The sequence below is a fragment of the Monopterus albus genome, unplaced genomic scaffold (genome assembly GCF_001952655.1).
Source record: "Monopterus albus unplaced genomic scaffold, M_albus_1.0 scaffold32.1, whole genome shotgun sequence".
Classification (NCBI taxonomy): Eukaryota; Metazoa; Chordata; class Actinopteri; order Synbranchiformes; family Synbranchidae; genus Monopterus; species Monopterus albus.
The window spans coordinates 1366509-1388850 of NW_018127912.1; the positions used below are offsets into that span (position 1 = coordinate 1366509).

A 22342-nucleotide genomic window follows, 5' to 3' on the forward strand; every position below is an offset into this window, starting at 1 on the left:
TTCAAGCATGTCTTACAGACATAAAGGCCTGGATGACCTGCAACTTCTTACTTCTAGACTCTGACAAAACTGAAGTTATTGTGCTTGGGCCTGAAAACCTTAGAAATCTGCTGTCTAATCATATAGTTACTTTAGATGACATAGCTCTTGCCTCCAGTACTACTGTGAGGAACCTTGGAGTCATCTTTGATCAGAATATGTCCTTTAAATCACATATAAGCCAAGTCTCTAGATCTGCCTTCTTTCACCTGCGCAATATTGCAAAAATCAGGAGCATCCTGTCTCAAAGTGATGCTGAAAAACTGGTCCATGCATTTGTTACTTCCAGGCTGGACTACTGTAACTCTTTACTATCAGGATGCCCCAACAGATCTCTAAAAAGCCTCCAGTTAATCCAAAATGCTGCAGCCAGAGTACTGACAGGAACTAGCAAGAGAGATCATATCTCTCCCATATTAGCTTCTCTCCACTGGCTCCCTGTAAAATTCAGAATAGAATTTAAAATCCTTCTCCTAACATACAAAGCCCTTAATGACAAGGCTCCATCGTATCTTAAAGACCCCGTAGAGCCTTATCATCCTAACAGATCACTTCGCTCTCAGAGTGCAGGTTTACTTGTGGTTCCTAGAATCCACAGAAGTAGAATGGGAGGCAGAGCCTTTAGCTATCAAGCTCCTCTCCTATGGAACCAACTCCCAGTCTCAGTTCGGGAGGCAGACCCCCTCTCTACCTTTAAGAGTAGACTTAAGACTTTCCTTTTTGATAAAGCTTATAGTTAGGGCTGGATCAGGTGACCCTGAGCCTTCCCTTAGTTATGCTGCTATAGGCCTAGGCTGCTGGGGGGGCCCATGATGCTCTGAGTTTCTCTCCTCTCCTCCCCTCCTGCTCTGTTCTCCTTTCCTCTCTCTCTATACTTCTATATGCCACCATTACACATTACTAACTTTATGTCTCCTCTCTCCCATAGTGTGTCCTCTCTCTCTCCCTGTACCTTTCTGCAGGTTGCCCTGGCCCTGGAGCTCTACATCTCTGACGAGCAGTCACCAGCCACATTGACCTGATCAGTGTTTGATTGTTGTGTCTTGTTGCTTTTCTTTTTTTGTCTCTCCTCTATCCACTCACCCCAACCGGTCGAGGCAGAAGGCCGCCCGCCAAGAGCCGGGGTCTGTCGGAGGTTTCTTCCATTAAAGGGAGTTTTTCCTCCCCACTGTCGCCAAGTGCTTGCTCAAGGGGGATTGGTTGGGTTTTCCCTATGTAATAATATTGATAACAGTAAGGTCTAGACCTTACTTTGTAAAGTGTCCTGAGATGAGTTTTGTTGTGATTTGGCGCTATACAAATAAAATTTGATTTGATTTGATTTGATTTACCTTACACTGAAATATGTGTCAGGTTTAACTGTGTCTGAGAGAACAACACTACATGGTTCCAGCAGCCCGTTCAGATCAATTTGGTGATCAGAATCAAAGGTTCAGATTCAGGTTTTCTTTTCCTCCACGTTTTTATTTGCCCAGCTCTGTTTGGCTCTCGGTTTGCATTAGTGTGCCACAACAGCATCCACTCAAAAGGAGAAGTGTTATATTGCTGCTCACAGTATTTTTATCCAGGACCAGAGGGGATAAGAGTAATGGTGTTAGGTTTGGAGTTATTTGTCCTGTAGTACTGTTTTCTCAATGTCCTCTGTCACAGCAGCAGTGTATGGCGCATGTGGTTTAATTGGCAGGTTATTTAAGACTGTTGTCCTATACTGCTGCTCCAGCTGTAGCATAATTATAGCCTGCTGTATCCCATCTAGCCTCTGCCCCCTCTTTCTTTCTCTCCATCTCTCATGCCACACGGCTACAGTTCATAGTCTCTCCACCCTTTCACAGGAAACAAATTTACTTGGTGAAACTTAAAATCATGAGCTCAACTGACTAAATGTACAATTGTTTAGTTAACTTAATTTATTTGACACAGTGTTATCTTATTTGCATATATGTCCCAGCATGCATTTCATCAGCATTAAAATTCAAATAAAGTCATTCTGTTTTTCATTATACATGTGTCTCAGAGGAGCCAGATCTGTCTGATCAAGATGAAAACACTGAAAGGTCTTCATGTCAGACATGTGGTACACTATTCTTACGCCTTGGGGGTCATTTTTAGGACTAATGATCATAGACTTATCTTAACTGCTATCAATACAGCAAAAGCTGCCATGACTCATATTGTTTCCGGTTGAGTTACTAAACAATCCAAATTCATTTGCAAACCAAGAGTTTTGAATAGGCACAGCTGGCAGATTTGAGTTACTGTAACTGTGTAAATTGACAGAATCAAAAATTTCGAGTTGTGATAATGTAAAATAATATTTTACTCTAACTCGGAGTATGTTAACAGAAATAAAAATTCTATGTTGGGCAAACTCAAAACCTAAACTTAAAATATATTTGTCAAACTCAAAAATTTACACGTTTGTTGCCTTGAAACTCTGAGTTTTCTCAACTTTTCTTTTTTTTAACAGTGTAGTCTTTATCACTTTATCATCCATCAAAAGTCACGAGTAAATGCACATAAACTGAACTTTTATCTATAAAACTGAAATCCTGTTTCTTCCTTCTGTCATCTTTCCTTTCACCACCCTCCTTGTTCCTGTCACTCTGTCTGCCAGAGCCTGGCGGTCCCTCCTTCACCATCGGGAAGGCCATCTGGCTGCTTTGGGGTCTGGTTTTCAACAACTCTGTCCCTGTACAGAATCCCAAAGGTACCACCAGTAAGATCATGGTGTCAGTTTGGGCCTTCTTCGCTGTCATCTTCCTGGCCTCCTACACTGCCAACCTGGCTGCCTTCATGATCCAGGAGGAGTATGTCGACCAGGTGTCAGGCCTGTCAGACAAAAAGGTATGAATTCAAGGCAGTATGAGGGGTTTTGTTGTGGAACAGCAGGTGTGTGAAAGTTTGCAATGTGAGGCTGATTATGGACTGCTTCTAGTGTTTGTGTGAGTGTTTATGACAGAGGCTGCAACTACTGATTATTTTTGTTTGATTTTCATTCATTTTATTTCATTGAACCTGTATTTACACAGGCTGGCTGAACATTTACTGAATGTTCTTTTACAGCAGCACCCTGTTCAACAAAATGTCACAACCAAATAGTACTTTAGTTCAGTGATTCCCTACCTATTTTGCCTAACATGCTCTCCAATGGCACTATTAGGGGATCTCAAGTGTACAGGACACTGATTGACTGCCTATTATATTTCAAATGTGTTCCTTTCATTTGATTAGAAGGAAATTCAAAGCATTATTTCACACTCTTAATTGTGTATAATGTTAGAACATTTGGTCACAAAATAGGAATAGTTTTTCTGTGCCCACAGTCACATGTGGTTTTCTGGTGGAGGATAGTCTTGTTGGCAGTTTGTAGATGATGTAATTGGTTATGTGACAATAAATATAGTAAAGATTAGCCTCATGTGAGCTTGTTATGCTCCTTGTCGGTTTGTTTTCCTCTTAAACATAAAGATGTGGCTTTATTTTTAAGGAACTGTTACTATTATTTGTTTGTTTTGTCAGATTGTCTGAGCTATTTCAGTCTTTTAGGGTATAACTACTGATTAAGTTTGTAAACAGGTCTATTCTGTCTAACCCACCAGTTCGAACTCCGAAGATACTCAATTTGCTAAGATATAAAAGAAAGGAAAGCAGCAAATCCTGTCCCCTGAGGATTTAGTTTAATCACTTGGATAAATAATTAAATTGCTATTATGGATTGGCTAAGCTCTTTGTACAAGATTGTGCCCCACAAAAAAATCTTGGTCTTCAGTTTGATTAATCAGTTAATTTAGAGCTGAAACAATCAGTTGATTAATCAATAAGTTGGCAAAGAGAAGCTTTTATTTTGGTACTTGCTCATTCCAAAAAGTCAAATGAACTTGGTTCCAGCTTCATTTAATTTGTTACTTTTCTTTGTCTCATGTGACCATAAACTGAACATCTTTTGTTTTTTTGGACATTTTACAAAACAAATATTAATCAGTTAATTGAGAAATAAAGTTGATTATATAGTAATAAAAATGATCATACGTTGGTGGCCCAGGCTAATTGTTTCAGGACTTTCATGGGTCTTTAATCTGAGCTGGATCCAGGGCACAGTGCATTTGTTTAAACGTGTCCTCGACGTTCCCCTGTGTTTATGTTCTTCTACTGAGCACAGCTCTAAGTGTTTACTTAATTTTGAGCTCTGGTGTCCTCTGGTCCTGTTCAACTGTGCATTAAAGACTTTCTGATGTGGCTCGGTGCCTTTGCCATGCTAATGAGCACTCCTCTGTTATTTTCTCTGTCTGATTTCGTAACCGGAAAACCCAACCACAGTTCCAGAAGCCAAACGAATTTTCGCCACCATTCCGGTTCGGCACGGTGCCCAACGGGAGTACAGAGCGCAACATCCGCAACAACTACCGGGACATGCATACCTACATGACCAGCTTCCACCAGAAGAATGTAGATGAGGCGCTGTATAGTCTGAAGAACGGGTGAGGAGGAGAGGGATGGGAGGAAAGGGGAGGACCTTGTTTATTTCTAACATTTTATTCAAAAGCAACCAAGTTCAACAATAAACATAAATGTTACCATTTGATGTATTGTACCAGAGTTGGCTTAAAGCTAATTTACATCTGCAGTCCCTTGGCAAGTAAACAGAAGGACAAGACATCAAAACAGTAAGAGGAAAGCATACAGTCCTCTTTTACAGTACTCTCTTCTCTCTTAGAGAAGACATTTTTAACAATTTCATAGAGAAATCTGAGCAAAAGCAAACAAAGTCATGCAATGGAGGAGGAGCCAATCCATTTAAAAGTCTATACACAAGACATAAATTTGAAATACATATACATACAATCTAAAAATTTCCAAGCTCAAGATAGAATAGTCCTCCTGTCTCCTATAGGGATGATGTTGAATTGAGCTTTTGTCAAAAAAATTTAAAGTTTGGTTAAAGAAGGTTTAGTAAGCGTTTGTCCAGCCTGCTCCCAAGATGAAATACAATAGGACATGAAGGAAAGGATCATAGCATGATGAAAAAAGAGCTGTGAGGTCCTGTACTGATGCAATACAGAGAAAAGATGATGAAGGAGCGAGGAGTTGCAGACAGAGGAAGACTCTAGGCAGTGTGGGTTGGCAGCCAGTGGGGTTGTGTGTCTGCCTGCCACTGGCACCCAGAATAGCAGCGCAGCCTGTGGTTGCTGTGAAACCTAGCTAATATTGTCCATTCTTCTACACTCTTTATCTCTCCAATGTTTTTATCAGCTTTTGCTAAAGTAGTAAGAATGCACAGCAGTGATGTACTTCTGGTGTTTGGTGAGAGTTTGAGCTGAAGCCTGGAGAGCCCCAAGGCACTGTGTGATTGTAGTTTGTCACCAAGCTGGAAACTGTCATGTCAGTTTATGTATCAACTCACTCAGGGTTAATATAGATAGAAAAAAAAGGGCTAGAATATAATGAAATAGAATACATGGTGTCTCCCAGAAAGCTGTTCAGTTGATGTAGTATACCCAGACTGACTGTGCCCGGACACGCAGGCGGTTTATGTTATCAGGCCTAAACAACAGTCACACGTGAAGATTCATTCTTGACCTTGAAAACAGCAGCTTCACAAAAACTACTCAGCACAAGGTCCAACTTATTTGTTATTTATGAGACTTTCAGCCACATCTGAAAACCTTCCTCAGCTGAGGGGTAATCACAAACTGGGAGAAGCTGGAGCTTGTATTGAGAATTGTCATTAAATATATCGTATTTGCTGGGTAGTTTTAATGTTTATTCATGTTAACAAAGGTTGTCTTTGTTATAGGCAAGCTGCCCCACGTTCCCTATACAGTACTGTGGGAAACCCAGGAAGAGAACAGACTAAAACAGAATAAAACAGTCAGTGATTATGTCCAAAAATAAAAAATCATTTCCATCAGTTTCCTTGAAAGCACTATGTGATTTGCCATGAATTACAGCTAAAACACAGAGAGACTGTTCAATTGAAACAATTTAATTAACTCTGAATACAGTAAATGCTTAACTGGCGTATCCTACAGTGTTTTAATCAGTGCACAGCAGGTCAGCTGAATGAGCAAAAATGTGCTGCACGGACAAGCTTACAATTCAACATGAATAGAGAACAGTTTCTGACAGTCAATCAATGTTAAAATAATATTTTTGTCAGTCTGTCACTGCATTACGCCATGCTTTCACTGACCCAAACAAATTCACATTTGCATCTGAGAACCTCTAGCTAACTCTATTGATCCCGGACAATATTTAACTCTTCAGCGGGGGAGTTTTTCAAATAATAATTGACCACAGTTTTTGAAATTTAAAGCACTAATACCAACTGCTGGAACTTTTACCATGGTTCACCATGACGCCAGTAACCGTTTCATCCCTATTCTTAACAGGGAAATTGCTCTGAAAATCAGCTGTAGCATACTATATATATCTATCTTCAAATTTAACACACCAGATAAACTAATGAAGATTTACAGGAGTTACAGGGAAAACAAACCCATAAAAATGAAGTGTTTTATTCTGCTGGTAATAGGTATGTAAATTAAGGTGGGGATGCACTACACATGTGCGTGATGACACAAATTATGTCCCTTCATAAATGTCACCAGATTATTTATTATAAACTAATAAGTAGACGCTGATTGAATGAGGAAGTAATTTTGGACTTATTCTTTCACTGTCACTCTATAATTGGTGGTTCAAGAGGCCATGGCACCATGTCAAGTGTTTCTCTAATACAATTTCCTTGCACTGTGCTCTGCAGCAAGCTGGATGCCTTTATCTATGATGCTGCAGTGCTGAACTACATGGCTGGCAGAGACGAGGGCTGTAAGCTGGTCACCATCGGGAGCGGCAAGGTGTTCGCCTCCACTGGCTACGGCATCGCCATACAGAAGGACTCGGGCTGGAAACGCGCTGTGGATCTGGGCATCCTTATGCTGTTTGGTGACGGTAAGGACTTTTAGTTGAATGGAGAAGCTTTGTATACATATCCCAGAGCCAAATACTTGGGTTTTTGAAGCAGTAACGATGACATTTTGCTTTTTTTTTTAAACTGCTGATATGACAACATTAATCCAACCCATTAAATTACAGATGCTTTTACATAGTATATGCAGTGGTGAAAGAAGTATTCAGTTCCCTTTCTTAAGTAAAAGTAGCAATACCACAGTGTAAAAATACTTTGTTACAAATAAAAGTCCTGCATTCAAAATGTTACAGAGGTCTAAATATCAGTCTAATGTTGCAACAACAAGATTACTGAACAACCATATAGATTCAGTATTTTTAAGGTCTTGCTGTCCTAAGGTCATTTAAGTATCTGTATCTTGTGGTGATTTACCAATAACCTGCTGGAGTATTTAATCAGCAGGCCTGGAAGGATTCAGTTGCTGTAGTCACTGCAGTGAACGTTTGTTTGTGATGTTCTGGGAGCACATTGTAAATGCTTTATCAGCAGGTACAGGGAAATATTGACCTTAATTGTAGCTAGGTAGAAGGAGCTCTGTGGATGAGATTAGACCTGAAATGTTGAAGCCTCTGGATTATGTTGGACAAGTGTGATTGACATATTTCTTAAGCGTTGGTGGATTTCAGGAACAAGGCCCATGGGCTGGCAGACTGGGTCGGTGGACTACTCAGTTCAACAGGGAAACCCTAAACATACTGTATTTTGGTTTGCTCTGGCTACTTCAGTACTGGAGCTTCTCAGCAAAGATGTCTTTCACATTTGTCAGTGACAGGATTTGGGAGCTTCGTGATATGAAGCATATGCTCACGTTTACTGTCTCTGTCAGTTTGTTTTTAATCTGTATGCACAAATTACCGGACCTGTTTGGCATGCTGAAAAGTAAAACCCGTTCCTAGTTTGAACTAATGTAGAGTATTAAGCTGGTCTTTCCCACAGCTTCTAAGCCACCTATGAAGATGCAAACATAAAAGTCTACAATTTAGAAAAGTACATGAATATTTTAAAGCCTTTTCCACCTTCGTTGGCTGATAAGTTATGTGCAGGCTGTACAGGAGTGGCCTAATGTGAGTGTTCACGATGAGCACGTTTGTCATTGGATAAACGACTTTGTTTTACCGCTGTGTCACAAGCTTATTAATTCAGCAGTATGGTGGCACTACTACACCAGACCATATCAACTGAGTATTTACATAAAAAAGAGGTTGAATTATGAGTCTGTGTTCCATTGCATCACAGAAACACTGATGACAATACGTGTACAAAGAAATACTGGTTGCACCATGGAGCAGTTCTCTGAATTTTTAGCTTGGGTTTTGTTTGGGGCCCCAGCTGCTGTTGTGTGTTTTGGGTAGTGACCGAAAGAAGCTAGCATGGTGTCTGGCTTCACTGTGAGAGGATGAGGAGTGCAGTGATCCATGAGGGCCTTTGCACTGAGCTGCTGCCTCTTTATGATGAGAAGATTGAGCCAGTTGAGGTGGTTTAGGCATGTGGGTAGATGTACACTTGGCACCTTCATTTGAAAGAGGTCTGTTCACAGATGACTAGAGGATGAAGGCAGACATACAAAATATTCAAACATTATAGAATGGAATATCAATAACAATGAGTGTATGGGCCTTTGTTACAATTGGTTGGCTTTCACTATAGTTTAATAAGTCAGACATTTGTGTTTTTAATTAATGGCTTCATTCCTCTATGGCTAAAGCAAATAAAATATATTTAAGGGACAGAATTTATAATGATTTGACATTTTTGTGATATTGACCAGGAGAGTACTCACTTCTATTGTACACTGTACTTGTTTTTCCCAAAGCTTTCTTCAAAACTGTTTTTGTCATTCTACATATTATTACCTTTTATCATGTAACCAAAATCCCATATTTGCATCACATGATAACAACTAGACACCACCTTGACAAATGTGCAAACCCTGTTCATTGAGTAAGGCCACCAGATGTGTTTGAAAGTTTCAGAAAAACTAAGTGGACTTCATAAGGATTTTTGTCAAAAGGTCAAAAATGAACCTTCAAGCACAAAACATTTAAATGTAATGCAAATCTGTTATGTAGGAACACAGAGTGAAAAATCTACATCAGATCAAAATGTCTTCGTCTCTTCACTGACCCCTGTCACTGTTGTCTCATCTCAGCCTTCAACTGTTTCAGCCATTTTAGCATTTTCAGGGCTATTCTTCATCACTCAGCATCCACACATATTTTCTTCAGGAAATGCATTTGTCTAGTTGGTCTGTGAGAACACTGAATGATGACGATGAATTTGTGAACGCAAAGAAGAAAACACATGAATTCCATTTTGACTGTTCTCACAGTGGTCGCATGGTCAAAGTGCAAATATAAATTGGCTCTAGGACCACATATGGACGTGGCCCATATCTGATTTGGACCAAATCTGATTGTTTGTTCACACATACTGTACCTGAAAAAGGATCAGATGAGACCAGATCAGATTCAACTCATTTGGATGGGAAAAATGGATTTGAGCCGCTTGAGTCTGTAGTGTGAACCTAGCCTACTGTAAGTTTCTGCTGCCCTATTGACACCATGTTCCTGATGCTAGACAACTGACGGTGAATGTCCTCTGGCATATGCAGTATGTTGTTCACTCTCAGTTAACAAGTACTGGCATTGCTGTATCCTGCCTATGATGAAGGTGACATAGAAAACAAAATAAAAGAAGTTAGAATGTATCACCAGTCTTGGTTTTAGCAGAACTTTTACATTTTGTATCGCTGAGTCGCCACAGTGTGACTGTGTAAATAGTTTCAGTTCTCACATAGTAATACCAGAGGCACACACACAGACATACACACTAGATTACCTTCAGTGTGTTATCACTTTCCATCCTGGTGTGTGTGATGGATGAAGGGGTGGTTAGAGAGAGAACATTCACCTTGGATCAGTTGTTAAGGAGACAGATCGGCTCAGACCTTGACACACACTGTTGGAAACCTCTCAAGTGTGTGCCAGCCTGTGTGCATGTATGTGTTCATGCATGCATGATATGCTTGTGTGTGCGCATTGGTTGTGTTTGTGGCATGTGGCTGTGTGCATGCTTCACCAAAGATCCTACAATACATCTGCACAAATTTACCAGATGGAAGCAGCAACTTATTGTTCTGTCACCTGTGTGCATGAGGCCAGCACATCACACATTACTTCTCATTACTTCACTTGGACTCTAGCGCTGTCAGCACACATACATTAGTTCAGGTAAAGACTCAGACTCATGGATGTGAACATGATGTAAGTTACTGTATATGTGCAGGAGGAAAGAATCAGTGATGGCCTACTAACAAGCCACTGAGTGCCACTACAGTACATCTGAACAGATCAGGATCAGGAGAAAAGAGGGGGGAGGGATGAAAAGCATAATGGATAAGAATGGAGACAAGAACAGAAGGCAGAAAATTAAATTATAATAATATTAATTCTAATTCCATTGGAGATTTTGAGGATTGATCTAATTCTTAATCAGTTCCTTCCACATTGTTGCTCAAAAACAATGCATGTACAGATTTAATGGCAGTGAATATGCATTCTTATGTGTCTAATGGCCTAATGTCACTGTCACTGAAATCTACCAAACTGATAAGAAGAGTAAATAGTGCAAGAGCTAAACACTTTGAAACTAGTTTTGAATGTGAACTGATTTACAGTACAGATCCTATCCCTGGTTCTGAAGATGCTGAATGGGGTATCTGGCCTTTTTGTGACTGTTTATTTCTTGTTAATTTTTTCAAAATTTGGTAATATTTTTGCCTTCAGTCTTATTTTTGCATTTAATAATGTAAAAAGTCTAATGATTTTTGATGGAAATTATTTAAATGATAGTATAGCTGGAGATGGTGCACAGAGGTGCCATGTGGATGACTAGACCGTGTGTCAGCTGTACAGCTGTCTGGTTTAAACAAAGCAGATATAAAGCTCCAACTAACATGTTACAACCAACAAAAGGCGCTATTAGGCAGATTTTTAACTCTTTAAATTTTTTAACAGAGCTACTCTAACTGTTTCCCCCTGCTTCCAGGCTTTATGCTAAGCTAGGCTAATTGTCTGCTGGCTCCAGCTCTGTAACTAATGTACAAAGCCAAAGGTGATATCAATGTTCTCTTCTAAATCTGAGAAAAAAATGAATAGTGTATTTCAAAAAATGTTGAATTATTACTTTCACAAACAAAAGACACCCCAGACTATTTTACTTTCCCATTTGCATTCCGATTTTATGTTTTTGTTCTCTTACTAGCTTTCTTTTTAATGCTAATCAGCATGATAACACCTGACAACCATTCAGACTGTCACATACACTGCTCTTTCTTTTCTCCCATGGAGGTTCATTTAGGTAAAAAGGTCCCAGTGAAAACTGCCTAACAGCTGTCCGAGACAACCAAACACTCATCTGCACAAACATCCATACACAAAACATTGTTACACAAGCTCTGGGAAAATATATACCCCCCGATTTAACACGGACAGAAAAACTGGCCATCAGTGCAGATCAAACAAATCTCTCTGGACATCTCTCCCCTTTAGCAGTCCCCTGGGGACGTGGAACAGAGGGAGATGCATTTTAGGACGGAAATGCTCATCACATGATCACACACACTTCCTCCCTGAGGAATGTCAAGTCCCAGGGAGGGTTAGCATAGCATAAGCCATTAATGAAAATGATCCTCGGGGGGGCATGTGGTCAAAATAATGCAACATGACATTTGTTGAGCATACATGAGACATGAGCTCTTTTTGGCATCAACTCCCCATTCAAAAATATGCATCCTCTCATTTTGTAATCACACTTACATGTTCAGGCACCGACAAGCAAACCCGTCCACCCATGCAGGTCATACAAACACCGACACATGGATACAGTAACCTGCGAATATGTGTTTGTCCTTCCTTCAGGTGAAATGGAGGAGTTGGAGGCCCTGTGGCTGACGGGCATCTGCCACAATGAGAAGAACGAGGTGATGAGCAGTCAGCTGGACGTGGACAACATGGCAGGGGTCTTCTACATGCTCGGGGCTGCCATGGTTTTGTCACTCATCACCTTCATCTGTGAACATTTGTTCTACTGGCAGCTGCGCTTCTGCTTCATGGGCGTGTGCTCCGGAAAGCCCGGGGTCACCTTCTCTATTAGCAGAGTGAGTGTGATTTTGTTTTATTTTAAGGCTGACCTTTGTCGTTCTGAGATAAAAATCACAGGGGTGGTTACAGTTGTTAAACAACAATATATTAGCCAAGAGCATCCATTCTTCTCTATCCAAAAAATTCAATATCTCAGTGCAGTTTGACATTTCTTATTGTTGTAACGCTTATTCACTGGAGCACAGTATTATAACATAATGATATCAGCAGTACAAAAAATAATTTATCCCTATCTTTCCCAGTCCAAAACCAGCATTTTTATTCTGCTTCTATTTACATTCCTTTCATAGTTTGCTTGATGTGAGTAATTGTAGATTTATGATGACGCATGGGCTCACGGACAGCTGAAGGGCTTTGGCACAGCACCTCATACAGCACATATGCACACTACATTCAAGGTGTCAGTTTCAGTCTGACTGTCAACATGTGTAAAATCTTAGTTAATGCACCTTTAAGAGCCATTTAAAGCTCTTACATATGTGTTTGACTTTAAACTTGTTGGATTTAAATGTGGGCACATTTAAAGAGTGGCTTCTATTGCTCGGTGGTTCTGCAGCCAGATTTAACACTGGTTTAACACTCAAGTAAGCTGCAGTGCACGAAAAATATTGAAGACAGTGCATCATTCAAGAAAACTGCAGTTCATTTACAGCATGTGGAATGTGTAAGAATGAACAAATGATGAGACTACAAATGGTTAATAAGATACAGAGAAATAAAAAGAAATCAGTTAGCAAGAGTCACGATAAAGAATAAAACCAACAGCAAGACAAAGGCAGAGTACAAAAGAATAGAAGCAGTGATGTGCCAGTAACCTCTGTTCTGTTACATTTCACAGCAGCTGTAGCAGCTATAGAGGTAGAGAGATAAAGACAGAGAAACCCGTTGGCCGCTCACCTGAGCGCTCTGACACGAAGATAAAGCAGACAAAAGAGAGAATGGACACACAAAAGAACGAGGACTGGTGATTCAGATTCGTGAATGTAGGTCGGCAGTGGGGAAAGTGACTAAGAGATAGACACAAAATGTTTCTGACAAGCTGACACCTTTGAGGAATGTTGGCCCGCACGCTGACCAGTGGGTAGTGTGTCGTTGACCTTTCGGTTTTGCTTGTCACCTTGACCACAGATTCCTTCAGCCCCTATTTAAGCACGCTTGTTGACTTTATTCGCAAAGATGCCTTCTGAATGAAAATTCAGCTTTTACCAACCAACCAAAGCAAACACATACATACTAATAGATGATGATGTTTTCAATTGATTGTTAATGCTTGTGTCTCTAATATCAAAAGAAAGTCCAACAAACTTTTACAAAACGGTTCACTCCTGTGACAGTTTTTAAAGACACTTGTGATGGAGCAAGCCAGAGACACCAGTGTCAGCTGACTTTAAATGACACTGATTATACCTATCGATTGATGGTCAGATCCATAAACTTACTGCACCCCTTTTGTTATCAATCAAGGCTTTGAGCTGCTCATTCCCCGCTCCCTCAGTTCTCTGCCCCTGAGGTGGAATACTGAGCAGCAGCTGTGAGGGTCCATGATGTTCCCCTGACAAAAGTCATTTATGAACTCAGCCTCAGTTTCTGCTTAATAGTGTGTAAACAACAGGGTGGTCAGAGAGAACATGGCAATGCATTAACCTCTCTCTGCCTCTGTCTGGCTCTGTTTGCCCTTTTACCTCTCTCACTGTTTTTCTGTCTAAGTGTGCAGAGTTAGACTCCATCTCTCTGACATCATTCCCCTCTGGTCCTTGACTCCTACTTGTCATTGGATAAATCTGAATTCCTTTAATTGCATCCGCATTTCCCTCATTTGTGTCTTTTCCTTGCATCTTAGTCCCACATACATAAGACGAGAGGAAAAAAATGCAAGGAAAGATGTGAGGAAACATTTGTACAGAAATGAGACATCCTTTCCTCTGATCCTTCATCTGAAGCATCCAGTCACCAACTGATTTTCAATAAAGGGGCATGTCGGTCCATAAAAGAGTTCTATGAAGGATGGTCTCTTGTATCCTGACTCATGTTTCCTCCTGGCAGCTTCCACACTCCCTCTGTGCTCGCTTCTCATGGCACGGACATCCTTCAAGAGGCTTCAAGGCCGCCAACGAGGTTTTCCTCTCAATTCTTTCCACCATGTTCATCTGTAATACTCTGCGTCAAAATAGCTCAGCAGGGAGAGTGTTAGATTGAACATCTAAAGGTTCCTGGTTTGATCCTGGGTTTTGGCAGTGGCGCACCTTTTAGCAGTGACTGTGGTTCTGGGGTAGAGCGGTTGTCTCCCAACCAAAAGGTTGGAGGTTTGAATCACGGTGTCTGCAGTCCACATGTCGAAGTGTCCATGGGCAAGACGCTGAACCCCAACTTGGCTAAAGCCATCAGTGTGAGTTGGTGCCACAGATGGCTGCCTTGGTTCTGTACTGGAAACAAATTCCTTGTATGTGCAACATACAGGCCCAAACAAAGTGATTATCATAAAAAAATTTAAAAAAAAAAAGATGGTGGACTGGGTCAAATGAGGATTGAGAAGCAAAAAAGTCAAATAAGGCAATTGGGATTACTCCCTGACAATTTCCCAGTGCCACACATTGTTGTTTTCCTCTTACCTGGGCCTCATACTTTACCACTCTCACTCTTCTTCTTTCTTCCTCCCATGGCCTGTCTCACCTTCTCTTTCTCTTTCTCTTTCTGCCTCCCTTTTCTTATAATGTTCACACTCTAGGGTATCTACAGTTGCATCCATGGGGTACAAATTGAGGAAAACAAGTCAACCGCAGATTCACCTTCATCCACCATTAAGAAGAACATGAACAACACCCACTCCAACATCCTGCGGTTGCTCCGCACTGCCAAGGACATGACCGCCGTCCCAGGCATTAATGGCTCTCCACATGCTGCCCTGGAATACAGCCACAGTAGTCGTGAGTCGGCTATTTATGATATCCAGGAGCACCGGCGCAGCCTGGTGGGTCACCCCAGAGACTGCAAGTCGGCACCGCCCTACCTGCCAGAGGACAACATGTTCAGTGACTACATCAGCGAGGTGGAGAGGACTTTTGGTAACTTGCCCCTGAAGGACAGCAACCTGTACCAGGACCATTACCTGCACCACCACCCGGCTCTGGGTATGTCCGGCCCCCCGCCTAATAGGCCGCGTAGCTTAGGCAGTGCTAGCTCATTGGAGGGGGGCATGTTCGACTGTGACAGTTTAGGGGGAGGGGTAGCACCCATCTTCACCACCCAGCCCCGCCCCTCCATGACTCACAGGAATACCAGTAAATTTGACCTGATTGCTGGCCACACCCCTACGGAGTCCAACCAGGGTGGGTTCAAGGGAAGCAATGTGTATGGCAGGTTTTCTTTCAAAGGAGGCGCATCCAGCACGGGGCTCATCGGGGGTCATGACAGGTACTGTGGTGGGGGTGGGGGAGGCTCCGGGGGTGACGATGGGAACATTCGCTCTGATGTCTCAGATATCTCCACGCATACTGTCACCTACGGAAACCTGGAGGGCAACAACAAGCGGTGTAAGCAGTACAGGGACAGCCTGAAAAAGAGGCCAGCCTCAGCCAAGTGCAGACGGGAGCAGGACGAGATAGAGCTGAGCGGCTTCAGGAGGAGACCCCACCACCACACCGTCCACCACCACTTCCCTCACGGGCCCCTGGCGCACCGCACGGTCTCACCTCCCCTGGAGCGGAAGAGGGGAGGAGGAGGAGGGGGTAATTCTTCACCTTACTTATTCCGCAAAGACAAAGAGAACCTGAGGGATTTCTATGCGGACCAGTTCCGTTCCATGGAGGGCAAGGCCAAATGGGAAAAAGAGGGTGGAAGTGGAGGAAGCGGTGTGGGCAGTGGTAGTGGTGGTGGTATCTGTAAAAGCTTAGTACCTGTGGAAGACTTCCTCAAAGGTAAAGTCATGAAGCCTGAATGTAAAGGTGTGCTGGGCTCAGGGCAGCAGGCCCACACCTGCTGGGAGAAAGGGGTATCTGGGCTGGGAGGGGGGGGCATACCAGGTGGGGACTGGGAGTGTCGTAACTGCCGCAGTGTGTGTCACCACAGTGGAAGTGTAGAAGGAGGTGGCACATGCCCAGCTAGCGGAGCAGGGGGGACTAGCAGTCGCCCCAGCTCTGCTACCTGCAAACGCTGTGACTCCTGTAAAATCCAGCCAAGCAACCTGTACAACATCAGCGAGGATAATAACATGGTGTTGACTGGCGGGAAGAGTAGTGTAGGACCCAGTCAAACACAAACTCAGGCACAGCGCAGGAAGCTGGGGCCAGGTGGGAGGGTGTTATGTAGGCAACATTCGTATGACACATTTGTGGATCTGCAGAGGGAGGGATCAGGCCGCATGGGAGGGGTTGGCGGTGGCACTGGGGGGCAGTTTGTCCAGCCCCGAAGTGTGAGCTTGAAAGACAAAGACCGCTTCATGGAGGGCCCCAGCCCTTATGCTCACATGTTTGAGAGGTATTCAGGTGAAAGGGAGTCTCCCATGTTTGGAGGAATAGGCGGGGACAGGGCAAAAGCTGGCTCCTCTTTCAGTTTGTTCCGTGGAGGTGAAGGTGGGTTGCATCGGCGATCGGTGGGCGAGAGAGACTTGAGGGACAGAGATAAAGCTATGATGGGAGGTGGGGGCTGTGGTGGTGGTGGTGGTGGTGGTGGTGGTAGCAGAGGGGCTGGGACTTACTCCTTGTCTAAATCTCTCTACCCAGATAAGGTGAACCAGAACCCCTTCATCCCAACCTTCGGTGATGACCAGTGTCTATTACACGGTGCCAAACCGTACTACATCAAAAAGCCACAGATGCCACAACAGCAGCAGCAGCAACTTCTCAACAACAACCGAGGAGGAGGGGACTTCCGCAGCTCCATGGGAGCGACTTCCTATTTGCCTGCATCCGCCACAACTGGGGTGATGTCCAATGTGGGCCCCAGGTACCCCAGTGAGCTGTGCCTGGGTGGGGTGGGGGTGCCCATGGGGAACCACCACGGGGTCAGCAAGCTACTGCCTGGTGGCAGGGACACGTTAGGTTTGGGGCAGGGACAGAGACCCTTCAACGGTGCCAGCAATGGACACGTTTATGAAAAGCTCTCCAGCATTGAGTCAGATGTTTGAGGTTGAAGATGGAGGAAGAAATAAAGAGAAGATAGAAGTGGGTGAAGAAAAGAGAACGATGGAGAGGAACGTACAGAAGACAAAAGAGGAACAGCACAGGCCAGTGACCTCTGTGTGTGAAGAGAATGAGGAGCCACGAAACTGTGGGTACTGTTCTCCCTCCACCAAATCAAAAGAATTATGATGATGCACAGAGTCCACTGCAGGATGAGCTGTGGTGAAGTCTGGCGGTAGACGACTTTTTTAATGAGAAGAGAGGATTCTTGTGCTGCTCTGATGCTCAGAGAAAGATAGTGGGGGTGGGGGCGTGGGGTGAAATCAAATCTCCAGTCTTTGCTCTCTTCACACGGTCATTGTCTTTTCCTCCCTCCTGCAGTTCCTTTAACACCAAAACAAGCATTTCGTTTAGCAACAGAAATACAATCACGAATGAGAAGTCAGCACTTCTGTAACAGGGTAATCTAATAATAATTGTTGATAATGTTAATATTATTGAACATTATTCTAGTGTTTTATGCTGATTGGTTTGGATTGTTTTTAAATTTTATTTCTTGAAATTGTTCATGTTACATATTTGTATGATGTTAATTCGTATCTTCCCCATATTACAGGAGACTGGTACACCAGTTGTCAATATGGATCTTTTTTTGGGTTCCTGTAATTTGGACTCTTCTTTGCTATTAATTCTCTGTTTGATTTTTTTAATTTAACTTTTCTATTTTTGAGTGCTGTGAAGTGTATGTGAAAGGCATGACTTGCGGAGTACATTTTTTGTACTTATAAATTTGCAAAGAAGGTTTTTTTTTTCAGCTGCAGAAGAAATATCATCATACTGATTTGCCATTTCCTCTGGTTTTCTCTGCTCAGCAGTAACAAACAGGTCTCACATTTTGAGCTGGATGTGCCTTAAAGGATTAATACTGATTTTCACAAGAGGAGACGAGATCTCTTCTGTTGGTAGACGGATCCACCTGTGAACAATTAGTCAGCTGATTTGAATGAAAATACATCCGAAGACATCTGTTGTGAGAATAGTGTTTTATGAGCATAACAGGCTTTTCGGCATTTAACAGATGTTATGATACAACGTAAAACGTAAATTGTTGCAGTAGAGAAAGCATGCTGTAAATTCTTCTACAACCCCCCCCCCCAAGCAGTTAAAGATCCCTGTAGCAGTATTACAAGGGTTAAAACCACAGTGCCATGATAAATATACATTCCTATTCCTCCAAAACTCAAGTATGACATAGCCTTGCTTGCTGCTGTATGTGAAAAAAACATGCTTTAGAAGTAAAATATAAAAAAATTCACACTTAATCAAACTACAAGTCAGTTTCGTTTAAATCATGTACTGAAAAGCTCAACAAGCTTCAACACTGCTCACCCAGAATCCAACTACCCGTTAAATATGTGTTTTATTGGGCGTGACTCAACTGGCCGTGACAGTTCTGCCGTTGAGGACAGGAACATAATGGACTCTGAGTGAGACTTCTTTGCTGGGATGAGCAGCCTGGTATGTTAATTATCTCATCATTACAGCTACAAGCCCTGCCGGCTGTATTGGATGGCCACATGTGAGTGATGGGAGAAGTGTTTAACATTTTTATTCTGCTGGTTTAGTGGGAAACCGCAGCAGGCTCGTAATTTCAGCCAGTCTTGTACCCCATCCTAGATAATCATCCCTTAGTCTTGGAATTACAATCATCATTTACATTGCTCACCTTTATTAGCCATCATGTATAGAAACAAGCGTTTACACCTTTGAAATGGGGTAGACAGTTAAAAATGTACACTAACACAATCTACCCATTTTATAGTGCTCCCACTGTTTATGTAAAGGAATAGTCCAACATTTTTGGAGATAAGCTTATGAGCTTTCTTGCCAAGATTAGATGAGAAGATCAATATCAGTCCTATGTCTGTTTCTTAATGATTAAGCTGCTTCCAGCAGCCAGTTAGCTTAGCTTAGCTTTGCATAAAGCCTGGAAATTGGTTTAAAAAAACCCCAGCTAGCCCGGCTTTATCCAAGTGTAACAAAATCGAACCAGCAGCACCTCTTAAGTTCACTAATTAACATGTTAGGTCTTGTTTGTTCAAGTGTGAAAATAGCATGTGGTTTCATGGAGGTTATTTACAGGCTTTTTTGTGACTGGAAATAGTCAGTAAAACCACAAACCACACATGTTTGCACATTTCTAGGAGTTTCAGGGGTGCTGGTTAGAAGACTCTGACCAGAGAGGCATGCTCCCTGTTTCCCCTTGTTTTCAGTCTTTGTACTAAGATAACCATCTCCTGACGTATTTATGGCACACATTTAAAAGTGGTATTAATCATCTCCACTTTTTGTCTGGTGGTGCTAACAGAAAAGCCTGGATAATAATCTATCCCTGTGTGCACTCCACCATCATTTCTCCCACTGTGTTGCTCAAACCTTTTTACCAAACAGAACATACAAAATAATTTCACTTTGTGCTGCAACCTTGATTTCTGCCTCCACCAGACCATAATCCATTTCACATCCTGAGATTTTGATTAAGAAAAAAAAGGTTTTCACGTCCAAGGTCCAGTGTGGATAGTGTCAGCTGCAGATAGAAATGGCAAACAAAAGTAAACGGCACCCTAAAAGTTATTGATGTACTCTAGCAGTTATTTTGATCAAATGTGGCTCCCCGGTCTGCAACATCAGATCCACAGGCCATCTCTGCCCACAAATGTTATTTTTGCAATTCACAGCCCTCTCTATCATTGAAATATCACTAAGACACCTTTTCTCCATTTTCAGTTACCTATTGTAATTTTTACTTGACTTCAGACCTTATTGCCAAGCCAAATTTTAATATGTAAGCACAACCTGACTGAATGGATTTAATATTTAGTTTGTTGTACATTCCAGTCAAAACTCCAGAAGACTTTCCTTCTCTTGGTTGACAAGTCAGTATGTATGATACCAGGGGCTCTCTAGTGTTTGTAAGGACTTTGCATGTATACTCTTAATTTTTTTCTTCATTTCTGTTTTCTAATCTTAACTTTTAGCCCAAACATTGGGTGTTATTGAACATTATTAGGAGTTTTATCAGTTTCATTGGTACTGATGATCCATGTGGTACTGTAGGTGTGTGCGTGTGTGTGTGTTTGTTTGTGCAAGAGAAGACACCAATCTAACAGTCTAAATTTCGGTTCTATTCAGATAAGTAAGGGTAAATTGATGAGAAATTTTCATTAGGATAGAAACCGTTTCTTTTTTCTGTTAATGTTTTACACAGATAAATTTTCTTGATAGTTTGTGTAAATGTTTTTAACAAGGTTAAAACATTCATTGTCACTAACGAAGCCTTTTTTAATTTAACTAATTTTCCTGTTTTTTTTTTTGTTTTGTTTTGTTTTTTTTTACTATATTTCAGTACATTTAATTGTTTTTGTCATTCTATGTGCCTGAATACACACGCTTGATTACCTCTGTGTGTTCATATGGAAGAGAGGCAGCGTGTGTGTGAGAGAGATAACTGTTTATTGTACATGTATTATAAAAACTGTATGTAAATACTTTACCTCACACTCATGGACTTTTGATAAAAACTGTACAAAACAGGTGAGAAGAGACTTCTTTGGGATAAAACGTTGATTCGAAGGTCCCCTTGCAAAATTGCTTTTGTAATGACTTCAGGCCAGGATATGTGCAATCATTTATTATTACACAGACAGTGTGCACATTTAATAAGTCAGGGTTAGTTGATGTCTTTTTATTTCCTATTTGATTTGGTCAAAGATCAGCTGATACAGTTGTTTTCCCAAAGGAAAAATGATAAAGCTTCATCTTCAATCGGTACACAAAAAGCACAGTAAATGATTTGTTGCATTTTAACCGAGGTTCTTTCTTTCTTTCTTCTTCTTTGGCTGAATCTTCTGGTTTTGTGTTTTGCCACAGAAGATCGAACAACTCCATTCCTGAGCTGTACAGATTGTGAAAAATGTACATAGAACAAAAATCTAGTTCACCCTTGCATTTTTTTTTTGTATGGAGAGAAATTACTTGTGTGAAGAGAGTATTTCAAATTTGATTGAATATTTAGTAATATTGAAAACGAGATTAAACACAGTAAATGTGAAAATACGTGCTGAGAAATATTATTCTTCTGTCTCTTTGGAATAAAAGTGTTGAGTATTAATAAAAAAATAAGAAATCTCAAATGTATTTGTCTTTTTATTTTATACCAGCTTTTTTTTATTATTATTTATTTATTTTGCCCTTTGTGTTTACAGGTTGGCAGACAACAACAGGACTTCTGTCATGTGTTTATGTTTGACACTTAATGCATCAGGAACATATTGTGACAGATCATATTATTATTTCCCATAGATCATTTATGGTTCGGACATAGTGGCTGCAGATAAGTGTCATCATTTGTTCCTCTCTGTCTTCTCAGAGAAAAGACTGTCATCATGTGAGATTGATGTTTCCAGCCATACTGGACAAGTGTTTTTATAGACCAAAAATTGATGGGGCATGAGAATAAAAATGTGGATGAGAGATATATTTAGGAAAAACAAGACATGATGCAAACTGAAGCAGGCAGCAGAGATCAAAGCCCCTCAATCAACCTCAGACTTCGTCTTTACTCTGAAAGCCTCGTCCAGCAACAGGAGTTATTTAAGGAAACCGACAGGGCGGAAAATGTACAGATGCCTTGTGTACAGATTTGGTGGGAGAATCTGCAAGCCGGATGCTGATGCAGAGCAAAGTGAGGAGGTAGAAATAACCTTTTAATAAGTTTCATCTTATGCTTCTTAAAAAAACACACTCTAGTCTTTACTATTTTCTGCACTCTATAGCCATCTGTTCTGCTCGTCTCTCCCTACACCAACCCAACAACCTCAGGATGCATTGCAACACATGTAACTACTTCTTGACAATTAACTGTTACCTAGCAACTGGCTCTTTTTCCAGAGATGGGGAGGGCGGAGGGGTGAGGAGGGGTGTAGAAAGAGAGACAGAGATTCATACAGTATTCCCACGGCATCCTAACTGGATTGGATGCAACAATGTATCGA

General features: G+C 41.6%; 1 protein-coding gene across 3 annotated transcripts in view; it reads left to right on the forward strand.

The window, feature by feature from the left end:
• grin2bb (glutamate receptor, ionotropic, N-methyl D-aspartate 2B, genome duplicate b) overlaps positions 1–20792 on the forward strand; it is a 68308-nt gene extending 47516 nt beyond the window's left edge. The window contains exons 10-15 of one of the 3 annotated variants that reach the window (XM_020597149.1): positions 2654–2883; positions 4357–4517; positions 6803–6990; positions 11929–12167; positions 14897–15896; positions 16890–20792. In XM_020597149.1, the coding sequence (XP_020452805.1) occupies positions 2654–2883; positions 4357–4517; positions 6803–6990; positions 11929–12167; positions 14897–15896; positions 16890–17293 (2222 nt within the window). In that variant the 3' untranslated portion in view covers positions 17294–20792. Of the gene's footprint in view, positions 1–2653; positions 2884–4356; positions 4518–6802; positions 6991–11928; positions 12168–14896 lie in introns of all 3 variants that reach the window. The other 2 variants (XM_020597150.1, XM_020597148.1) reach the window with 2 other exon arrangements.
• Positions 20793–22342: the final 1550 nt, after the last annotated feature.